The sequence below is a fragment of the Canis lupus genome, chromosome 17, assembly GCF_003254725.2.
Source record: "Canis lupus dingo isolate Sandy chromosome 17, ASM325472v2, whole genome shotgun sequence".
Classification (NCBI taxonomy): Eukaryota; Metazoa; Chordata; class Mammalia; order Carnivora; family Canidae; genus Canis; species Canis lupus.
Window position 1 is genome coordinate 29,318,898 of NC_064259.1, and position 24,378 is coordinate 29,343,275.

Here is a 24,378-nt window from a genome sequence, read left to right on the forward strand (position 1 = left end):
ACTGACCTATCTCATTCTCTGATCATCTGCAATACTTCTACTGCTTTAATAAAGTTCCATCATTACTTACATGTAGACGATACTCAAATTTAAATCTCCACCTTTCTAGATACAGAGCATTTTTTTTTAAGATTTTATTTATTTATTCATTCATGGCAGACACAGAGAGAGAGAGAGAGAGAGGCAGAGACACAGGCAGAGGGAGAAACAGGCTCCATGCAGGGACACTGATGTGGGACTCGATTCCGGGTCTCCAGGATCACACCCCAGGCTGAAGGCGGCGCTAAACTGCTCGGCCACCGGGGCTGCCCGATACAGAGCTCTTTATCACATAGTTATCATCTGAAGACAAATATGACAAAGAGAGCTTCTGACCTCTTCAATTTCTTTCTTGTAATAGAAATGGTCATCGGGGCAGCTGGGTGGCTGAGTCAGTTGTGTCCAACTCTTGATTTTGGCTCAGGTCATGATCTCAGGGTGGTGAGATTTAGCGCTGTGTCAGGCTCAGTGCAGACTCTGCTCGAGATTCTTTCTCTCTCCCCCTCCTCCTACTCCTCCCCCAAAACTTGCGTGTGCACATGTGCACACACTCTCCCTCTAAAATAAATAAAATCTTAAAAAAAAATAGAAATGGTCATCATTTAACAGTCTATCATGTTTGGAATCTTAAAACAGCATCCTGACTATTATGTGCACTATATAGTAACTTTAAAGAATTTCAATTATATGCACAATGGGACAGGCAGGCCACATGTCCTTAGGTCCTTATCACAGTGTATGAACCAAGGTCTAGAAAAAGTTGTGACTCCCCCAAAATCATGTGACAAAGTCAGTACCAATATTAGATGGCTCATGCAAATCACACTGCTGCCAAAAATGGTACCTAAACTATCACAGGCCCTTCTGAAAGTCTTTCATCAAAAGGAAATCAATCATTAAAAAACCCTTTTAATTAGTAAGTTTTGTTAAGACCCTTTTTTTTTTTTTTCAAGGAAAAAACTATATATAAAGGTAACACTAAAGATATGTCAAAGTTAAAATAATCATGTCATGGTCCAGGGAGAGGAAGGGATGACCTTATTATAAAGCATATTATTGGGAGATCTGGCAAATTTGAATATAAATGATAATTTTAGACAATAGCATTTTGTTACTGTTAAATTTCCTGATTTTGATTATATGCTATGTCAAAAAAAGAATGTCTTTTTTTTTTTTTAAAGATTTTATTTATTTATTCATGAGAGACACAGAGAGAGGCAGAGACATAGGCAGAATTCTGGAGAAGCAGGGCCCTCACAGGGAACCTGACGTAGGACTCGATCCCCGAACTGGGATCATGCCCTGAGCCAAAGGCAGACCCTCAACCGCTGAGCCACCTAGGCGTCCTGACAATGTCCTTATTCTTAGGAATTACACGCTAAAGGCTCTAGGGCTCTACACAGTGTTATGATGTCTCTTAAGTGGTTCAGAATCTAAAATTATATACATATACAGAGAATGATAAAGCAAATGTCACAATGTGCAAAATGCTAAAAACTGAATCTGGATGAAGGGTGGCTAGTGGCTAGTTTTTGTACTATTTTTGAAGCTTTTCCAAATACTTAAAATTATTTCCAAAAAGAGATACAATTTTTTAAATCTTAGAATAGTTATTATGAATTTATATTCACATAATGGAAAATATAGATAATTTTGGTAAAAATAGCTGTAATATTAAGTGTACTCTATTGGATTTTCTTTTGGTTCCTAAAAATATGACATCTTAAAAACTGAAGACAGTCTTTTCCCAGTGTTAATGGCAAGGGGCCATCCAGCCTGTTACGTAAGAATAAAAAAGAACAGTCATTGACCATGTAGAGTAAGCTCTGGGTCAGTTATACTCAATTTAAATGGTCCTAAACAAAAAGTTTAGTTTCAAAAGTCAGCCTAGATTTTTACCCCCTCTGGAGATAACACACCATTGAGCAATATCCTCTGTAAGATCTAGCAGGAAAGTAACAACAGAAAAAAAAATACTTTAAGGAAAATATCCCATGTATTCTGAGAAAGAGGTTTCTGAGAATTGTGTTGTGATCTAGAAAATAATTATGATAGAAATCAAAAGATGGAAGCAGGTAAAAGAGTTTTTATTTAATAATACCTTTAAGGACATGTCTCCATTTAATGGTATATCAGACAAGTAAGCAAAATGCAAAGAACACTAGAAATCAATTGAAGGCCTACAAGCATCATTCTAACAATGAATCTAAATCCTCCAAGTATTCATATTCAGCTCACAACTTAGAAATGCTTTACTTTTCACTGGATCAAAAGTACTCAATTACCTGCTTCAACTACCTATGATGAGTTTTTCAGTCAAATCACCACTGACATTAAAGAATAGAAAGCTAGTTTATTCTGATTTTCAAAACAAAAATCCTTCACCCTTTTAAACTCTATAAGAAATTTACTTTCACCTTGAAACATGTTTTTGGTCAGAACTTTAATTAAAAAAAATACCTGCTAAATTCCAGAAAAGAACAATGTAGTCAAATATAAATAGGGGTAGTCATGGTAGAAAGGAATAAAAGACTAAATTAAATCTGCTTTATACAACTCTAAAGTAATAAAACTGATAATTTAGGAAATGTCAAGACATATTATAACTCAAAATAATTATCAATTACTCCAATAATGCTGCCTTTGTTCAAAACATCTTTGGCAGTTTTCTTCAGAAAATGTTTCCAGTATAGGGCAAAAAGATCTATGACTTTATAGTCATATGCTTTAGGGATAAAATGGGATTGCCTAGCTCAGTTTATCCATCTCATCCACCAGACTTGACGTCTTTTTAATTTATAGCAGTCATTAAAAATCAATTATTTACCACTCAGGACATCCAAAGAATAGACCAATCTCGAGGTAATTCCAAAAACACTCACATTTTTCTTAGTTTTATATTTTTTTCTGTATTTTACTCCTGTAACTTTAGGTCATATATTTAAAACGGCTTTAAATTTACTGAGAGCCTAAAACTTGTATTTCTTGGCAAAAGAAATTCTCTTATTCCTATTCCATAATCTCATATTTTTTGTCTCTCTCTTTTACATCCAAATAGTTCAAAACTCTATTAATGTCTACTTCCCAAACAATTCTCACAGGACCTCAGGAAAGAACAAAGGACAATGGACTGGGAAGAGAAAACGAAGAAAGCCAAAATGGAATGAGGGAAATTTTTGAGAGAAAAGGAGTAGAGGGAGAGAGAGACAGACACACACACACAAGAGAAATTTTTGAGAGAAAAGGAGTACAGGGAGAGGGAGAGAGACATACACACACAGAGAGACATGTGCACACTGCAGTAATTCTTTTTAAAGCTAGATCTCAGACTAAAACAGTACCTGTGTACACAGCTTTCTTTATCAACTGCAACCTAAACTATCACTGCCTAGATGAAGCCTAAAGATAGAAAGCAATGGTTAAAAAAGCCAAAAACCAAAAAGACTCTTCTTCACAATCTGAGAAATTATTTCCTGATTTTCTAGTATCCAATAAGAAGCTCCATATTTGAGATTCTGAAAGGCAAAACTTGATCTACATTCTAATCAGGCTGTGTCAAATTACATTACTAATAAAAAATTAAGTTCTAATAGGCTATGTCAAATTACATTATTAATACAAAATTAAGTTGATTTAGAAAATGAAACTGAGAAATGAAAAAGACTTATTTTATATTCAGAATAAATATTATTTTCTTCAAATAGAATTGAAAACTAATCATTTGGTATAAAATAAAACTTGACTTCTCTTTGGAATAGCTCAATTGCTATTCCAAATAGTTCAGTTACAAATGTGCATAAACAGCCCAAAGTCTTAAAATCAACTGTGTTCTGTGATTTAAAAGGCAGAACTCTTTATAATAACAAGTATTTTTTGTAGTTGACTCTGGCAGTTATGATTCTGATAAAACTTAAAGTTTTGATCCAGGGCAGCCTGGGTGGCTCAGTGGTTTAGCGCCACCTTCAGTCCAGGGCATGATCCCGGAGACCCGGGATGGAGTCCCCTGTCGGGCTCCCTGCATGGAGCCTTCTTCTCCCTCTGCCTGTGTCTCTGTCTCTGTCTCTCTCTCTCTGTCTCTATGAATAAATAAATAAAATCTTAAAAAAAAAAATTGATCCAAACGAAGACTAAGTTGGAATACATACCTGAATCTGGGTTGGATTCTAAAGTGAGAATGCGCTGTTGCGTTTCCATGTTAAAGATGCTTGTATATCCTTTGCTGAATGATGCTACCATATGGCTTGGGTCACTGCTCACCAGATCCACAGAGGCAGGGATTCCCAATTCTAAGAGATGCAAAACATATTCAGAGAATGGCGTTCAGAGGATCTACTTGAAAATGTCCTTATTAATATAGCAAAAAAAATAGTCACGAGATTTCCTTAAGAATTAAAGAAGACTCAACATTAGAATAAAAATTAACTCATAGCCATTCAATGGAGATTACTTCTTTTGTTACTTTTAGCCCTATTTTATTGTTATTACCTGTTCAGCAGGTCTTCTACCTGTTACTCAGCTAAAATATTAATAGAATTCAAGCCTTAACTAAGTAAATAAATGGAAAACATGTATGGACTACAAGTTTTGTTGCTTCCACCTAACCTGAGGTTTAAAGCCGCATCGTGGAAATTCTTTATTTTAAAAGCCTATTTCTTATTAGAAATTCTAATTTCAAAGTATTATTATTATTATTATTGTTATTGTATGTAGAATCATACAAATATCAGAGGCAGGCAATTCATCAGAACCCTGAGGGATAAAGAAAGTATTTTTTTATCTATCATTTAGAATATGGTAAAACTTGGTTAAATTTGGAGTGTATTTATAAACAGAATAGAATATGTATACATAAATATATTGGCTCAAAATCTAAAGTAAGGAAACAGTTCAAAAATGTGTATGTTACAGAAGAAGATATATTAATGGCTAATGAGTACACAAAAAGAGGCTCAAAATAATTAGCCACCGAACTAATGCAAATTAAAACCACAATGAAATACTGCTAAGAACCCACCAGAATGGCTAAAACTAAACATACTGACAACACCAGATATTAATAATTAAGGATGTAAAGCAACTGAATTCTCACACATTGCTGTCAGTGATATAAAATGGCAAAACCACTTTGGAAATTGGCTTGGCAATTTCACATAAAGATAAATGCATAATACCACTTCTAATACCCAGCAATTCTACTTTTAGTTCTTTATTAGCTCATAAAAAATACATTAATGTTCATTGTAGCTTTGATCATAATAGTCAAAAACTGGAAACAACCCACATGTCCATCAAGAGGTAAAGAAACACATACACTGATTTAATGAAATACTATTACACATAAAAATACTTACTAGAATATGGATGAATCACAGAAACATTATAGAGTAAAAAGTCAGATACAAGAAGAGTATACATTGTATGATTTCATTTATATGAAATTTTAGAACAGATAAAACCTATCTATGATGAAAGAAATCACAGCCCTGACTGAGAACAGGAAGAGGGACTGGGAAGGACACAAAGAAACTCTAAAAAAGTGAAAGAAATGTTCTAGACTTTGATAGGTGGAAAAGTGATGTACCTGTCAAACTCAATAAAATGTATCCTTAATATCTGGCTTTTACTGTATATAAATAATATCTCGATTTTTTAAAACAATTTTTAATGTGTGCTATTTCACCAAATACTGTGCTTTTAAGAATCACTAAGTTGGAAATTCAAGCAAATATACTTTCATTGCTTAAACACACCCCTTAAAATTAAACTTAGACTGTAACAGCTTGTAGAATCATTTACCTACTTATTTGCTTGTTATTGGATTAGATTTTTATAAAAGATTCATTAGAATAATTTTTTAAAAGTATGTACCTTGATTATCATTAAATACACTAAGGGCTGGAGCAACCTCAGTTGTATTCCATAAACGGAGAGTGCCATCTGCTGAACAGGACAACAAACGCTGATGTGCTGCACTGTAAGCCAAGCCCCAGACTGCATCAGTGTGACCCAGCAGAGGGCCTCTTAAAACAGAAGGATCTGTACAAAACAGCAAGAATGCAAAGTCAAGAGAAAAAAAAAATCATAATGGTACTTAGGTCCCAGAGAAACTAAATATACAGAAAAAAGAGTACCTGAGAACAGTATAAAACATGCTTTCTAGTTTCTAGTATTCTTCTGAAATGCAGCTATAAACAGAAATAGGCTTGGAAATATGAAAATGTAGAATCTAGAGTTTATAAGTTAAAATTTTAAAGTATATATTTCTCTCCTTAAAAAAATTAGGTATTTCCCTCACTTCTCCCTTTTTTTCTATTTGTTTAGATTTTTTAAAAGGCAGTTAACACACATCACGTGAATTTTATCTACCTTCAGCGAAGCCACCACTCTTCCCTAAGGAAGTGAAGAGGGATCCCTTCCTCCCCTGGGCTCTCTCAGGCCACTTCTACTTTTGTCCCTTCTTACTATGAATGGTGGTTATTCCTGGGAGCACCAGACCTCTGCTATTCCTAGTGGACAGGAACTGAGGCCTAGAGGAACCCCCAAATCCTCAAACAGTAATAATGTGTATAATAGGGAAGGAGTAGGAGGAAGGAGGATCACTTACCACCGTTTCATAATAAAAGTCAAACTGGAAACTTTATTACTCCTCACGGTGACTCTATGAAGCAGTACTTTCATGATGGCTCACACATTAGGCTTAAAATGTCAATAATGTTATCTGTCCTCTAGCCTCTCTCTGTCATACCATAAAATATTTATTGAAGACACAATGTGTCAGGCATGATGCTAGGTGCTGGGGCCACCCAAATAACTAAGACACAGTACTATCTTTGTCTCAAAAGACTCTGTGGTAAGTACAATAATCGTGACAGACACCAGTTTCCATGGAGAGTAACTGGAGTGAGTGAGAGCTTCCTGGGGAGAATGGCACCTCAAATATATAGCCATTGGCCACTCAAAAGCTAGAGGGAACCCACTGCTGGCAAAGAAGGCAGTACCAACAAAATCATGAGGGCAGAAAGGACATGTGAGGGAATTTATCAGCATTACTGAAGCATGAAGTTTAAGGCAGGAAGTAGAAGAGATGCAAGTAACTAGATTAAGGTAGGATTTCTTTTTTTTTTTTTAAGATTTTATTTATTTATTCATGAGAGGCAGAGAGAGGCAGAGACATAGGCAGAGGGAGAAGCAGGCTTCCTGCGGGGGGCCCCATGCGGAACTCGATCCCAAGACCCTGGGATTACGCCCTGAGCCAAAGGCAGATGCTCAACCACTGAGCCACTCAGGTGCCCCTAAAGTAGAATTTCTACAACATATTAAGGTACTTGGAAATTATTCTGTAAGCAAAATGAACCACTGAAGGGTTTTCGAGGAGCAGTAGGTTTAAGTATTTAATATGGTAGCTATCACTGTAGTGCAGAAGACAGACTGGAGAGAATCAAGATGAAGGCAACAGGACTGCTTCAGTAGACTGGGAGAATGATGATGTAGACCCAAGAGAGGACAGTGGTAAAAGAGGCAAAACAGAAAGGGTAAATTCAAGAAATATTTAGGGGGTAATATAAAAAAGACTAGGTAATTAATAAGGTGTGGATAGTAAACAGAACAAGACAAAAAGGATAACTTGTAGGTTTCTAGTTTGGGTAATTTTGGTGGTGCCACCACTAATAAAGAATATATGGGAGAAGAAACACAACACTTGTGGGGAATTTATGGACAATGAGGTGGCCACTTTGAAATGTTCTGTAGGCAGTGTGAGGCTTAAAGAAGAGATTTATGAGTCAACAGCATGCAAAACCATAGAAGTAGATTCAGTCTACCAAAAAATATGTGTACAAAGCAAAGAATGAATAGGTTCTGGGCCTTGATAAATGCCAATATCTAAGGTGGGAAAAATAAAAGTTTAGGAAGGATAGGAGACAGAAATTGTCACAGACTTAAATGTCAAAAAAGCCAATAATGGACACATTTCCAAAAGGATGGAATAATCTACAGTTTCAGATAGCCAATATATCTAGCAAAATAAAGACTGTAAAATACTTCTTGGATCAGCCAATTAGGGAGTAACTGATAATCTTATCATATTTAAGTGGTACAACCGATGATAGAATGCACAGTGATGATGCACAGGGAAAGGACATGGAATTAGTAACTCTTGATTGCATTTTCTAGTCATTACCACCAGAGACAGATGATGAAGAAAAAGCCACACACAGGAAAATGGAATCAAGAAAAGGCTTTCCTTTGCCCACAATAGTAGTTACCTGAATTTACTTATATGCTGAGGGGATAAAAAGAAAAGAGGGCAAGGCTTACGATGAGATTGAAACAGAGCAAGAGAATCAAGTTCAGTCTCACCAGAAACAAGAGAGAATGAGGTCAAGAGCAAAAGGGGAAGAACTGGTTGGCCTGGGACAGAATGAAGACAACTGATCCTCTTGACAGAGAAATAAAGGAAGTAAGGAAAAACACAAAGGGGGTTTATCTTTCACAAAAGATATGTTAACTGCTTATTAAATAAATGTTGGGAAAATTTTTTTATTGAATTTCTTAGGTTTGGTAGTAAAATTAATCTAAAGTGAAAATGAAAATAAATATGGTTTTAGGACATATATGACACTACACTTCATTCTAGAATTTAAGAAAGAACATAAGAGGAAGCCAAAATAGTCAATTCCTAGACAGTTTTTGCAAGAGAATTAATTAATGGTAACATATAGTGATAGATTATAATGTGGATTTACGTTTCATGGTACTGTTCCCAAGACTAAAAAAGGGGGCACTTCTTACTTTTTAAGGCTTTTCAAGTATTTTGGTGTCATGGAGTTTAAACCATGACATCATTAACCTCTACACACTCCAATAATTGATCAAGAAGAGATTCCAACATTCATTTTCCTTCAGTTATTTGTCAAGAATAGGAATGAAACATGATTACAGATTAGTAATAATCTATCAAATAGTGTACAGATGCCTATAAAATGAAAAAAACAATTGTCAATCAAGCCAGCATTTCCAATCAATAAAACTTTGGAGGGGAGGGGTAGAAACTGCTTTTTCGGGAATAACATTTTTTTTTCTTTTAGCATTATATATCAAATTGATTCCTAAATGCAAGAATCCTTTTTAACAAAATAAAGACCTTATTCTCTTTTACCAATTTACTTTTAAAAATATCTCATTTTATCCTTGTATATGCTATGGAAAATGTGTAAAAAGAAAACAATTTATTCTTTCATATCTTCGGGGAAACACCTACCATAAGAGTCATAGGGATCAATGTTGGGGTTGGTGGTATTCCAGCCCTGGATCAGTCCATCAGTACCACCACTGTAACACTGCTCACCATTGCTGCTCATTACCACACAAAGCACTGGACCTCTGGGAGATAAAAATCAATTTCTATTCCCAAAAATCAATCTGATAATAGGACTTGTTAGAAATAAGAATGCTTAATTATTCATATGGCTATTTTTCTGCTTTTTACAATAAATAAAAATACTATAAAAGCATTGCTCATTTTTTTTCTTCTGCTAAACCAGAGATTGGCAAACTATAGCCTGTGGGCCAAAGGCAGGCAGTTTTTATACAGATCTCAAGCTAAGAATGGTTTTTACATTTTTTAAGGGGTAATTAAACTAAGCTAAAAACAAGAATATACAACAGAAAATATATGGCCTACAAAGCTGAAAAAGTATTTACTATCTGACCCTTTATATGAAAAACATGCCAATCTCTGTGCTAAATCAAGTGAGTTAGTGTATTTCTTAAGCTTACATGAAAATAGGAAAAGCATGCAATATTATCATTTAAAAATTCTTCATATTTTTACCTAGATTATTTTTAAGGGAAAAAAAGGTCAGGATTTTTAATATATAAACCTTATTGCATCAACATATTTTAAGCACAAGATATGTAACATTTTAAACATCGTCCAAATAAAATCTAATTTCAGCAAGGATCTCTGGTAGGAATAAAGTTGTTTTTAACATTGCATTATCTGCCAGTTTCTTTTACATTTGCCAGAAAAAAAAAACAAACAAAACCAAACAAAAATGCTACTAAATACAAAAAATACGTAACATAAATACTCAAGTGAAAGAAAATAATCAGGCTGATATACAGTGATGCTGACTTAAAACAGAGAAAAAGCACATACTTACTTATGAGCCCTGAATGTATAAATAGGTTCCACATCAAGAGAAGTACTCCTAAATCAGAGAGAGAGAGGACTTTTACCACTCCAAGTTTCAGTAGTAAACAGTATTAATGAATATATGCTGCAAAATTGCCTTTAGAAATACCAACACTGTAGTAATATACTATTCTCAACCTAGGACACTTAGGAAAGTTTACCTGACACCAATCACATATTTCTGTGGCCTTAAGAAACAAAATCCTTGTTTAGTAATAATACCTGATTATAGTGCTCTTAGCATTGTCATAGTCTATTTGACTATTTGAGAGAACCACACTCAGAAAACAGCATGGGCTTTGAGAAAAATTTCTGGATTCAAATAACTGGCTAACTCTAGGCAAATTATCTATTCTTTTGAAACTTCAGATTCCTCTCTATTTAAAACAAAACAGAAAAACTGGGATAATATCAAATACAGGATTAAATGAAATTCTGTAAGTAAAACAGCCTAGGACAGAACCATGCACACAGTAGGATTTCAATAAATGGTACTTTAATTTCTTTGCATTTCCATCAATGCTAATATGACTGTCTTTGATACTTGGATAAATTGTCCCAGTCATCAGTTTATTCAGTATTCAGAACACTGAATGTATTGATACTCTACATTGCCTAATACTGGCCATGACTGTAAATTGAAACTGGATTTAAAGTCAACTATTTACCATCTCTTATATTGTATTGAAGCTTTTTATAGGCATATGCTTTCTCTCCTCAAGCATTTCCAAAATGTTAAGCTCAAGGTAAACAGACCATGTTAATGTCTGTTAATGTCACAGACCATGTGAAGGTATTATTACTAAGCTATCACCAGCAAGAAACTTGTTTCAATATTTTTCTAAGTTTTAGTCAAGAATATACGAGGCATTCACATTCTCTGATCTAATGAGATGCACACTGTAACCAGAGAAGTAGAAAGACAAAAGGCACAATTTATAACTAAGAAATAATTTTTCTCTGCTGAAGATATCTGATCCAAAAAGGATTCTCTTGGTGTCAGCAAGATCTGGTTGAGCTATCTGAAGAGGAGGGATAAATCAAGAAATCAAGTATTTTATCTAGTCTACAGATGACTCACAGCGGGAATGTCACTGATCTCTCAAATTCAGCAACAGCTATCCTCTATCAGTAATAAAACTTCCATAATCTCCTCCAGTTCACATTTATTTCTATTCTTCTAATAATAAAACTGTCTGACACTGGAGAAAGGCCCTTGTGGGCACATGCTGGGTTCTAGACCACCAGATTCAAGGACACAAGAACAGGGACTCCCTGTAAGCACCCCAGCAAGTGGGGCTAAGACTAGTTTGGTGACTGATAAAAGCGTCTATACCAACCCATGTCTGTTCATGCTTACAGAGGAACAAAGGGACCAAGCCAAGAGCTGGCAGATAAGTGACAGCAACAATGCTGCCATTCCAACTATACCTTTTGTGGGTATGAAAAGTACCTAATGGGATCAAGGCAAAAAGACAAAACCAAAGAGAAGTCCCTCACCCCTCTCAATCAGCCTTCCTTCCCTTCCACACCCTAAGCTCAAACCTAATAAACAATAGGATGGTGCTGGGGTGGGGTTTGAGGATTCTGAACATGCCTACACCTCTTTATAACAGTAGAAATCTTCAGTACAGATAAGGGACTCCACAAATATGACAACCATTTAAAACACTGTATAAGGATTGTAAACAGCATTCAGAAGCTCTGGGAAACTATCAGATAATACCATCTCTCTCTCAGTGTCAGTTTTCCAACCTAATATCAGATTGTGAGTATGAGGGAAAAAATTCTAATTATGTGACAAGGTAAAGAAGAAAGAACTAGAAGAGATACTTGAGAAATTTAATAGCAAATAATTTGAGCATTTTCCTGCTGAAAAACTAATAATTAAAATACTCAAATACAGTTAAAATAGAATATTCTCACTTTTTGGCTGGGGCTGTTTTCTGCAAATTCCACATTTTTAATGTGTGATCCTCTGATGCTGTTATCAAAACAGGCTCAATGGGGTGGAAAGCAAGGGCTCGAATGCCATCAAAGTGACTTCGTAATGTAAACTTAGGGTTCCACGTCTTCCTCAATGCATCTTTATTATTTGCTATCTATTAAAGAAACAAAAGAAATATACCCATACATTTAGTTCAGGACAGGAAAAAAAGTATATTTCAACATTAATTCTTGCTGATTTGTCATTAAATCATCATGTTTTGCAACTTTCAAAACAATATAATTTCTAAATGTATATAATCAAATCAATAGACAAAATTAATATGCCAACAGTGCTTTTCTTTGAAGAAATATGAATCCTGTAACAAGAAAACAGGTAACAATTCAACATTGAAAGAAAATAACATAAAATAGATCTTCACTGGGATGACTTAAAAAAAAAGATAAGATTTCAACCTAAATTATAGAATAGAATCTAATCTGGGATCAGAGCTGAAAAACTAAGTTACCTTTAAACCTGTTAACATTATAGAATACAATCATACTTCTGAGATTTTCAATACTTTCTACAAAGACCCAAATTTTCCTCATGAAATTGGAACAAGATTTATAAACTGGAAACATAAAATGTTAACGCTGTAAGAAACTATCAGATGTTACAAAACAATAGATTCCACTCGTAGAACATGTCATGTTGCTTTTCTCCATAAAAACTTCAATCCAACAACTAAAATAATGCATTTTTTCTCATTCCAACTTTTTTTTTTCATTTCCAACTAATGGTAAAGCCAAAGAAGTTCATGCTTAACTTTACACTAGCACCACATATGAACTCTTCAAACTTTGCAACTAACAATTATGCTAGGTTTAAGTAAGAGTAGGGCAAATACTGTTAACACTGGAGAAATATTACCATACTTACAATGACAAAAACAATGATACTAATAATAGCTGCTATTTTAAGCACTATTCATTATTTTGTATATTTTTCAAAAACTTAACATGCATTAACTCACTTAACTGTCACAACAACTATGAAGGAATTAACATTATTCCCACTTTATAGACTAGACATATAAGGAAAGGAGAAGTTAAGTGACTTGTCCTCTAGTAAGTGGAGGAGTCAGAATTCAAATCCAAGCGGTCTGGCTTCAGAGATTACATTCTTAATATAAACTATAACTTAGGACCCAGAAGTTTAAAACTTCGCAGAAAAATTTGGATAGAGCATGTCACAATTGGGGCAGTAAAAAGACAAAACAGAGGATGCAAGGAACTACTGTAAGAATTGGGGCTGGTTATCCTTGTGGGGGTAGGGGGGACCGGGCAGGCAACTAAGTTGACTCTTGTCTGCTCTTATTAAAGAGCTGAAAGGTTTTCATGTATAAGGACAATTCTATTCTTTCTGAATGCCTTAATGTAGTAGACAGCCACTAAGATGGTCCTCAACTAGCCCTAGCTCCTCATATTTATGTCCTGTGGAGTCCCCTTCTACATCATAGGATTACTCTGTGACCAATAACATAGAGCAAAAACTTTGCATCTTAAGTGTTCTTGCTGACACTGGAGGAAGCCAGTTTGCCATGCTGAGGAACCCACAGAGGCCCATGTGGTGTGGAACTAGTCTCAAGCCAATATCAGGAAGGAACCAAGGCCTTCCAACAACCACATGAGTGAGCTTGGAGGCAGATCTTCCCCAAGTCAAGTCTTCATTGAAGACTGCAACCCTTGCCTACATGTTGACTGTCTTGGACTGTCTGGTCTCTATGAGAGACCAGAACCACACAGCTAAGCTATCCCAGACTGCTGACCCTCCAGAAATTATAAAAAATGTTGTTTTACAAGTGGTGCAGTTTGTCACACAGCAATAGATTACAAGTTTATTAGAACTAGAGACTACTTTCAGAAGTGCAGATATAACACTAAGTTTTTTTAACTCAGATATGTTAAAAAAAAATGACATTTCTCTAGAGACATGACCGAGTTCCAATAACATATTGAACTAAATCTTTGTGGGGTTAGTATAGAGAGAACACAAGTTATCTAACGGAAACATCTGCTTCTAGCTATGATCGACTAGATCATTAGGATCAAGTATGCACTTGAGGACAAGTAAAAAAGCAGAGCTAAAAATTTTTAAATCAAAACCAGCAAGATAGTGAAGAAAAAGCAGACCATAATCCAAGGGAAGACAGAATTCTAGAAAGCCTAATATTTGGACTTATTTTTCCCCAAATGTGTTTAGTGATTCCATAGGGATGGCTGAGAGGTAAAGCTGTGCTTCTGACAGTTGTGCAGTGCAAGGAGATACAAACTGGTGTTCAATGCCTGCCAAGAAAGTGGGGCTTGATGAACCTTCTGGCTTTTTAGGTTTTAAGTTCAAAGGGCTGCATTCTAGATAGAAGAGTTAACTATAAGAATACAATCCCTACAAAAGACATGAACAGAAATCTCACAGAGGAAGACAGACATGGCCAACAAGCACATGAGAAAATGCTCCGCATCACTTGCCATCAGGGAAATACAAATCAAAACCACAATGAGATACCACCTCACACCAGTGAGAATGAGGAAAATTAATAAGACAGGAAACGACAAATGTTGGAGAGGATGTGGAGAAAAGGGAACCCTCATACACTGTTGGTGGGAATGTGAACTGGTGCAGCCACTCTGGAAAACTGTGTGGAGGTTCCTCAAAGAGTTAAAAATAGATCTGCCCTACGATCCAGCCATTGCACTGCTGGGGATTTACCCCAAAGATACAGATGCAATGAAACGCCGGGACACCTGCACCCTGATGTTTATATAGCAGCAATGTCCACGATAGCCAAACTGTGGAAGGAGCCTCGGTGTCCATCGAAAGATGAATGGATAAAGAAGATGTGCTCTATGTATACAATGGAATATTACTCAGCCATTAGAAACGACAAATACCCACCATTTGCTTCGACGTGGATGGAACTGGAGGGTATTATGCTGAGTGAAATAAGTCAATCGGAGAAGGACAAACATTATATGGGCTCATTCATTTGGGGAACATAAAAAATAGTGAAAGGGAATAAAGGGGAAGGAAGAAAAAATGAGTGGGAAATATCAGAAAGGGAGACAGAACATGAGAGACTCCTAACTCTGGGAAACGAACTACAGGTGGTGGAAGGGGAGGTGGGCAGGAGGTGGGGGTGACTGGGTGACGAGCACTGAGGGGGGCACTTGAGGGGATGAGCACTGGGTGTTATTCTATGTATGTTAGCAAATTGAACACCAATAAAAAATAAATTTATTTAAAAAAAGGAAAAAAAGAATACAAGCCCTACAAAGACTACAGATCAGCTTTATATTATCTGAAAAACTGAAAATGGAATGAGATGATCCAGATTTCTAGTGGCTACAGATACGAGAGAAGCAAATTAAAATATGCTCCCTGAGGGAAGATATCACTCTAGGCCAGAAGTTATTGCTACAGACAACTTTTCAAGTATAGTTATCTGGACATAAACAATGCATGTGTAGGATATGCATATGCAGGATAATACAGCATAAATGAAAATGAGCAGAAACATAATCATAATTACTGTGTTCAAGAAGAAAAAAGACAACCTTGTAAATTTTGGAAGAAGTCTATAAACAGTTAAAAAAAGAATTCTAGAAGCAAACAGTGTAAGACCTAATAGATGGGTTTAATTACAGATATGCATAACTGAAGAGAGAATTAGCGAACCAGAAGATGGGTCATAAAAACATCTAGACTAAAGTATGAAAAACAAAAGATGGAAAATATCCGAGAGGGAGTTGGAGAGAGGATATAGAAAGATTTAGGGATGCCTGGGTGATTCAGCAGTTGAGCTGATCCCAGGGTTCCAGGATCAAGTCTCACACTGGGCTCCCCGCAGGGAGCCTGCTTCTCCCTCTGCCTGTGTCTCTGCCTCTCTCTCATGAATAAATAAATAAAATCTTATAAAAGAAAAAGAAAAAAGGAAGACCCAACAATAGAGAGTTCCAGAAGGAAAAGAGAGAGAAAGAAGTGCAAAAGCAATATTTGAAGATAAATGGCTGAGAATTTCACACAAAATTGATAAAAATATATTAAGCCAGGGAGGTCTAAGAACTTCAAGGTTAAATAAAAAGAAAACTAAGCTGCAGCTGACATTCAAGACATAGGGAGATTATCAGTCAGAGAAAAAAAAATCAGACTACCACTCAATGTCCAATAATAGAAATGACTGATTTTAGCAGAAAACAACGGTGGAAAAAGATGAAATTATATATTTAGAGTGCTTAAAAATGAAACAAAACAAAAAAACCCTTGCCAACTGGAATTTAATACCAGATGTAATAGTTAACCCACTCAGGCGAAATATAGACAATGTAATAAAACCAGAAACTGAAGAAACTGGGCACCAGCAGACTTTTACCAAAGAGAAATATTAACTGTTCTTAGAGTAAAAGAAAAGTGACCCCAGATGGATAATCAGATGTGCAGGGGGAAATAGAATAAAGCAAAATGAGTAATGTAAAGTGGATAATCCTAACTGAATACTGAATGTACAAAACATTACCTTGTAGGAGATAAATGTCTAGAGAAAATACATAACAAGAATGATATATATTCAGGGTAGGAGGCTTTTTTTTTCCTTTTTTTAAAAGATTTTATTTACTTATTCATCAGAGACAGAGAGAGAGGCAGAAATATTGGCAGAGAAAGTAGTACACTCCCTGCGGAGAGCTTGATGTGAGACTCAATCCCAGGACCCCAGAATCATGACCTGAGCCAAAGGCAGATGCTCAACCCTTGAGCCACCCAGGCGTCCCAGGGTAGGAGTTTAAGTAGTTAAAAGACTTAAAGGTCTTTGCATTAAAATTTTGATAAGGATGTGTGTGGTAATCACTAGAATAACAATAAAAAAGAGTAATGAAAGAGTACATAATCTCCAAATAATGGGTGCGGGTGAAGAATTAAAAATAATCTGAATATAGGCAAAAATAGAAGAAAAAGGAACACAGAATAGGTAGCACAAATAGATGATGGACTTAAATCTAAATATATCAAGAATTACTTTAAAAAGAAATGGCCTCAGTGCTCCAAATAAAAAAGTTGTGAAAGATTTGATAAAAAAACAAAAGTCAACTGTTTTTATATACACAGACATAAAATGTAAAGATATTAAAAACAGAAATACTTTTTTAAAAGGATATATCATATATGTGGAAATGAGACCATTTAAATTAGGTTGTTATAGTTCCAGGTGAAGAAGAATTGGAGTTGATGGGAGGTTTAAAAACAAAAACGAAACAAAACAAAAACCCAACTATGGATTTTAGCTATTTTTGGAGGGAGAACCCAAAGACTTACTAATGAACTTACTCCTGAAAAGGAGGATTGTCTAAGAGTAAATTTTTGATTTACAGGAAGAGGAGTGAGTAGTGAAGTTGCTCTTTGGAGTACTTCCTTCTCATATCCACAGTCTGCTTAAGCATCCATCCTATACATCCTATATGGCAAGAGCTATACTGTGTTCTCCAACAAAGATAATGAAGTATCAAAGTGAGAGGATTTTAATGGAGATAAGACAGATTGTAAACACTTTATAAAATAAGCAACTGTTTTTCTGACAATTTACTGTCATTAACAATTATCAATGTATTTATAAACAACTGCGTTGGGGATTAAGTAAATGCATGCATAAAGGCATCAAGATTTCAATTTTGGTCCAAATCATTGATGGGTCTGCCTTAATATCTGAAAAGAACCCTCTAGACATCCCTGCCTATAACAATAGCTTAAGTCATTTGTAGGCAGGGTATTCATTGATAATATACTAAAGAAGAAACATCTATGTTGGTAGCCTTAAACACAAAACCCAAACTTGGTAATAGAAAACGAATTCTTTGCTGTATCTAAAACCAATAAACAAGCTATAATGACTTATGGATCTAGGCAAATAATTTTAATCTCTAAGCAATGTGAAAAATACGATCATTTATAATATTTTTATATTTTCAAAGTTTGCAATTAAAATGGAACCAAATTCTATACTTGTGAAGAAGTTTTACTACTGTCTTTTTCTTAAAACTTTTTATTTTTAAGAAATGAGAAAAGAGCAACAAAAATAAAACCACGACTCACATCATAAGTTAGTGAGTCTGCTTCATTGGCCACTGTAAGGCCTGCCAATTCTCCAAGGCCCAGTTCACTTTCAAGGGCTTCATCTGCTCCCATGATGAAGGACTTCCCAGAAGAAGGAGGAAAAGTCAATGCTTCCACTGAAGGGGAAAGACAAAAGAAACATTAAAAAAAAAAAAAAAAAACTTCTAAAGTGTAAACAATTAGTCTCTTAAGGGGTATATCTACATTTGATTACTGTTAAATGCTCTTAGACAAAATTCAGTGAGCAGAAAACCCTGAAGAACTAGCTGTTTGGGTTTTTTTAAATAGATTCTATTTATTTATTTGAGAGAGAGAGAGAACATGTGTGCATTAGTAGGGGCAGGGGCAGAGGGAGAAAAAGACTCCCCGCTGAGTGAGAAGCCCAACTCTGGGACTTGATTCCATGACCCTGAGATCTTGACCTGAGCAGAAATCAAGAGTAGGGTGCTGATTTAGCCACGCTAGGCACCCCAGAACTGGCTGCCTTTTCCATATCTTAACCATAACTAAAAGTATCATCTAATTAGAAAAGTACATGAAACAAATCAAATAGATCATTGTCCTTTCTTTCTCACAAAAAAAGGCTTTTCCTCATTTGATAGTTCTTGTTAATTACTCAAATTATTTCTTTCAATTATTAAACATATATATCTGAACACTGCTGGTCTCATTCAAAATAAAACTGTTTAATTCTATAACCTAAAGGAATACATAAAATTTCAAATGAAAGTGGTTACAACTGTAAAATATGCCTATATGAGGTAAAATTAATGCTGGTGTTAGAAGTCAGGATTATGTCTGGAGACCAAGGAAGGAGCAGTGATCTGAAGCACAGGCAGGACTTCCAGGGCCCTGGTAATGTTCTGCTTCTTGACTTAGGCAATGGTAAGACAACTGAACAACTCTAACATTTACTACTGAAAAAGAGGATTGTCTAAGTTTTAATTTTAATTAATTTTAATGCCAAAATTTCAACCAAATGACCCACATGAGACTAGGAGGCTGGGTCTTCAGCCAGGTGTTTTGTTTGTTTGTTTTCATTTCTCCTATTTCCAGACAACTTTGTTCAGGCAAGAAATAAAAATGATTCTTTAAAAAAAAAAAAAAGACTAAGATTCATGGGATGTGAGCATGTACAATGTTTGGGCTAATTTAAAGAATGCTCTAAAAATGACCAAGTAAAACCTGAAAACAAAAGAAGACAGCAACTCCTTCTACCATGCACCACTGCCTAAAAGCCAGTAGATGTGAAGGCCAGAAAGAGGGCAACAATGAGCAGAACTCACTTGATTGATCTAGATCTAAGATGCCTTAGAACTTAAGACTACACATGACATTTTATCTGGTATCTAAACATTAGCTCTAATTAGCTTTTACAAAATTACTGAACTGTACCTCTTAAGTATGGCTCTCTGTCTTCTGAATTATTAAAACAAAAAGTAATAAACATTTATAGCATATACGAGCTATAGATGTTTTTTTCTGAAATCAAACTGGAAACCAAGAAGCATCAGTCATGGACAATTAAATACACAATATATTTCTTGCCTACTTTTTTGATGCTGAAAACCTTTCACTGAGGAGGAAAGCTTAGGACCAACGTTATAGACAGTAAGTTAGATATTCAACTCCTCAGTTTTAAGGTTCTTAAATATCTATCAAGGGCACTTTCTGTGGCTTATGTAATACTTTTGCACATCTGTCATTTAGTATATAGTACTTAGTCTGCCTCTATTATTAGAATTCTGTCAGATGAAGTCTCTGATAAACTCTTCGGGAGTTATCAGAATAAAAGAACGAACTTTTCTCCTTATCTAGACATGATCTTAGAATAAATGAAACTGATTAAAATTCTCACATTGACAGTGAGAAGTGAATGTATCTCCTAATGAACAAAACATACCTAACTAATGAGGCCCATGACTTCACATCTTTAATTCAAAAGACATGTCTACATCGAAGAAATTGTACATTTAAACTATAGAGGTGTAAAAAATAAAAATAAAAAAACTATAGAGGTGTAATGTACATGTCTTTGTTATTAAATGTATAAGTAATAAATTCCAAGTATACTATAATTAACTCTAACAAATAACTAACCATGTCATGGTCAAAAAGTTCATTTAAAATTTACTCCAATCATAAGTCTCTCCATCAAGGTTCTATTGGTTTATGTCTCTCTAAAATGTAGTTTAATTTAAAAACCAAGAAAGAAAAACATTTAAGATTTTTCTTTGGCTTTTCCCTGGCTGTTTTGTTCAACATTAATAACTTGAACAGATATGTTCACTGCAAATAACTACAGTATTTCAATTCAAGACAATTTTTAAAAATAGGTTTTGAAAAATATTTATTAAGATTATTTTATGTCATACTAGATTTTTAGCTTATGTAAATATATATTAAAATCAATTCCTAAATATAAACATTTTATATATTTACAAATAGATAAATCAGAACTTGTATCTAAAAGAAAGAACTGGGGCAGCCCCGGTGGCGCAGCGGTTTAGCACTGCCTGCAGCCCAGGGCGTGATCCTGGAGACCCTGGATCAAGTCCCACGTCAGGCTCTCTGCATGGAGCCTGCTTCTCCCTCTGCCTGTGTCTCTGCCTCTCTCTCTCTCTCTGCATCTCTATGAATAAATAAATTAAAAATCTTAAAAAAATAAAAATAAAAAATTAAAGAAAGACCTGTATTTATATACCATAAGATGGTGCTATGAAAAAAAAAAAAAAAAAAAAAAAAAGATGGTGCTATGAAAACCTAGGAACCTAAATTTCTAAAAAGGAAATGGTTAAGTATCAAGTGTAAAATATAATATGTAGTCTTAAAGTTATAATTATGAAATTATATAATAAATTATATAATTTATTTTTGTGGTTTGATGTTAAGTGAATAAAACAAAATAGAATTATTCTATCTGGGAATTGTAACTTTGTAAAATATATATATATATGTATACTCATTTAGATAGGGATTGAAAGGGAACAAAGTAAAAACAGAAAACAGAAAATGTGACTAGACTTTCAGGTGTCTTTTTTCCCTTTCTCATTTATCAGTGACAAACTACTTAAATAAAACATTTGAAAATATTTATATGAGTCTCAGGGTAAACATTTACTACTATTTACAGCCTTAATTTTCTCATTGTTGCAATAGGATCAATAAAACAGCCTATGTATACCAATACATGGCTTCTGTGGAGCCAGGGCATATTCTAAACTAGAATTTAGAGTTGGTCTTTAAGTTTACACACTTTTCAAGTCTAAAAGATTGAAGTTGGAATCAAACCCCCTTGAACGTAAGAAAGGCTACATTTGGGAATGCTATGTAGATCAAACATTTGTAAAATAAAATTCTTTTCTTAGATACGTATATCCTGAACTTAGATATGTATATCCCTGTACTTTTTGTGCTCAGTGTCTTTTTTTTTTTTTTTTTTTTTTAAAGAGGAGAAGGAGAGAGACAGAGAGAGATGGTGGGGAGAGGCAGAGGGAGAGAAAGAGAGAATCCCAACCAGGTTCCACACTAGGCTCAATCTCACAATCCTGAGATCACGACCTGAGCTGAAATCAAGAGTCAGACACTTAACTGAATGAAGCCACCTAGGCACCCCGAGAGGTCTTACATACTTACCTTCATCTGCCCTATTTATCTCATGTTCAGGAAGCCTGGAGCTCGTGGGTCTGGAAGGTGAACCCACAGATGGCTGCAATGAGGGAAGTTCATCAACATCTCTCAAATTAGCAAGCATATCTTGTAGTTTTGACCTATTGGGCCCTAACCCAAAAAAAGGGAGGAAGAGAACAAAAAAGGATAGAATTATCCAACTGCATCAAAATGGTGCCACATATCTTATTAACATCTTCCTACATTCACCTTTAAAACTACCCTACCATATTAAAAAGTATTTTCCAAGTTTTCAAATTATTTTAAGTTTATTTCTTAAGAAGAATTATGTTTTACATATGTTTTAAAAATTAAGCTAATGGAATAATACTGCTATTTGCATGAAAAACAATGTTCGTGTGCAATTTGGACCATTAAAAATATTATTCTATTATCCCTGTATACTGCTCTAAATGCAGATACCACAGATTGTGAAGCTACAGTGTACTGAATTAAACAATAACATCCCTTTCTGTTTGTTTAAGTTGCCTTCATTGCCTTACATCCTGAAGCTATGGTACCCGAGGTGAAGTCTCATGCCCTACTGATTACTTACCTGAGCTTTGATTCTTCATTCTCCCACATCCCTGTTTTGACTGTTTTATATAGGATAGAGGCTGAAACAGATCTTCGGTAGTTTTTCCTGTTACAAGTTTAATTAAGAATGGGAAAATCTTACCCATAGTCCATTATGGTTTTTTCCTATACCAGCAAAGAATACAACTACTTTTAAGCAATTTTAACTAATACCTAAAAATATATTTCAAGACAGTATGATTGAAGTACACAATCTGACTGGAAATATTTCTACTAGACCATATCAAAAGGACTCAAACTTTTCCAGAATAATTTTTAATTCAATTAAAAATATTTATGGTGATTTATAAATCCATGCTTCATGTAACAAGTCAAAGCACTGCTTCAGTTCTGTTTCTATCATGTGTTCACCTATTCCCAGATCACTGTTTTATTAAGACAACATGAACTGATAACGATGACCAAGATGTGCTGCGCCTCACTCTGCAGTCCCTCTATCCACAATGAAACAATTTAAAATTCTCTCCTTGAAGTCAATTTTCTTCCTTATCCAAAAAAACTATATGCTATTTGCCTGCATGCTGATCATAATCCCCAAATTGAGAAAATCCAATAGCTTCCATTAGTAGGAATACTGTTCCAGTCAAATGGTGCCATTTTAGATCTTAGGTGCTAAATTCTAACTACAGCAATGCCTTGATATTTGACAAGAACTGAATAATATAATAGTAGATGGATTCTACATAAGACCTAGATACCCTTCCAATTGAGAGATGTTTAACATTTGAAGACATTCATTATTGTAGCATAAAGACATGAAGAAATACCAACTTTAAGCCAATCTGAAATTTAAAATATTTTCTCATTTATGATATTTGCATTAAAATTTCAGTGGAACTGGTTTTGCCATGGCTCTGAAAAATCCTAATAAAGCATGTCTCATTACGGTTTGCTAAGATTAAATTTTTTGTTCATACATTTGGATAAAAGATACAAAATGCTCTTATAATTTAATATTAATCTTTCTCGTGATTTAATTTATATTGAGGAGACATCAAATAACATCATCTCTCAGTTATTTAATAGTTGGTATAATGATAAAATCAAAACTAGTCACTGACTTTTTATCCATTCAAGCTAAATACTTGTAACACCTAAGATATTTTAAATAAAGATTTAAAAGTTTATCAGTAATGACTACACTACTTTTTCCAACTTTTAAATATATATTTCACTAAAGTGGATTTTATTAATCTTATTTTATACTACTTTAACATCTCAAAGGATGCAATTCCTCTTGCCACAAAAGGGAGACCCATGTTCATAGTGTCAATGAAAGTAGAAACACAAGGAAGTATAGTTTAGCCTTGCTCTCCTAAAAAGGTGTTTTAGATGGGTTTTCAGGGATGCTTGAAAGCCTCTGTATTTCTACTTTAATACTTAATTAGCTCTACTGCTAAACCTAATAATTTGTATAATGAGTTACATATGTATATATGATTCACAGGGCTAGCAATTTCATTTTAGCTCCCATTTTTTATATAGTAAACATCTTACCAAAAAGAAAAAGGCTAATTGGTAATATTACTATAAATGAAATTCACCAAAATTTTTAAATTACAAAATAAATACTCTTAAAAGTTGTGTATTTGACTCTTGTGCCCTGTATAGCATATAGTGGTGAGAGCAAATAAACTGTGTGTTATGAACACAGAATATTCAGGGGTAGAAATTAACTTTCTAGCTCTAGGTCCTAAAAGTATATGCAGTGCAATAATTTTGGTGGATTGCCAGAGGGTCATACTAAATCAGATTTAAAATTATCAAGAATGAAAAATCATTGTGG

The 24,378-nt window shown here is 34.7% G+C and overlaps 1 protein-coding gene across 3 annotated transcripts in view; it reads right to left on the reverse strand.

Moving 5' to 3' along the window:
- The window catches only part of STRN (striatin), a 105,787-nt gene that overhangs the window by 16,994 nt on the left and 64,415 nt on the right, over positions 1–24,378 (reverse strand). For 2 of the 3 annotated variants that reach the window (XM_025454186.3, XM_025454184.3), the window contains exons 9-16: positions 22,552–22,638; positions 21,963–22,106; positions 18,306–18,442; positions 12,161–12,336; positions 10,203–10,250; positions 9,299–9,420; positions 5,908–6,075; positions 4,185–4,325 (exon numbers count right to left, since the gene is read on the reverse strand). In XM_025454186.3, the coding sequence (XP_025309971.1) occupies positions 4,185–4,325; positions 5,908–6,075; positions 9,299–9,420; positions 10,203–10,250; positions 12,161–12,336; positions 18,306–18,442; positions 21,963–22,106; positions 22,552–22,638 (1,023 nt within the window). The remainder of the gene's footprint in view (positions 1–4,184; positions 4,326–5,907; positions 6,076–9,298; positions 9,421–10,202; positions 10,251–12,160; positions 12,337–18,305; positions 18,443–21,962; positions 22,107–22,551; positions 22,639–24,378) is intronic. The other variant, XM_025454185.3, reaches the window with a different exon arrangement.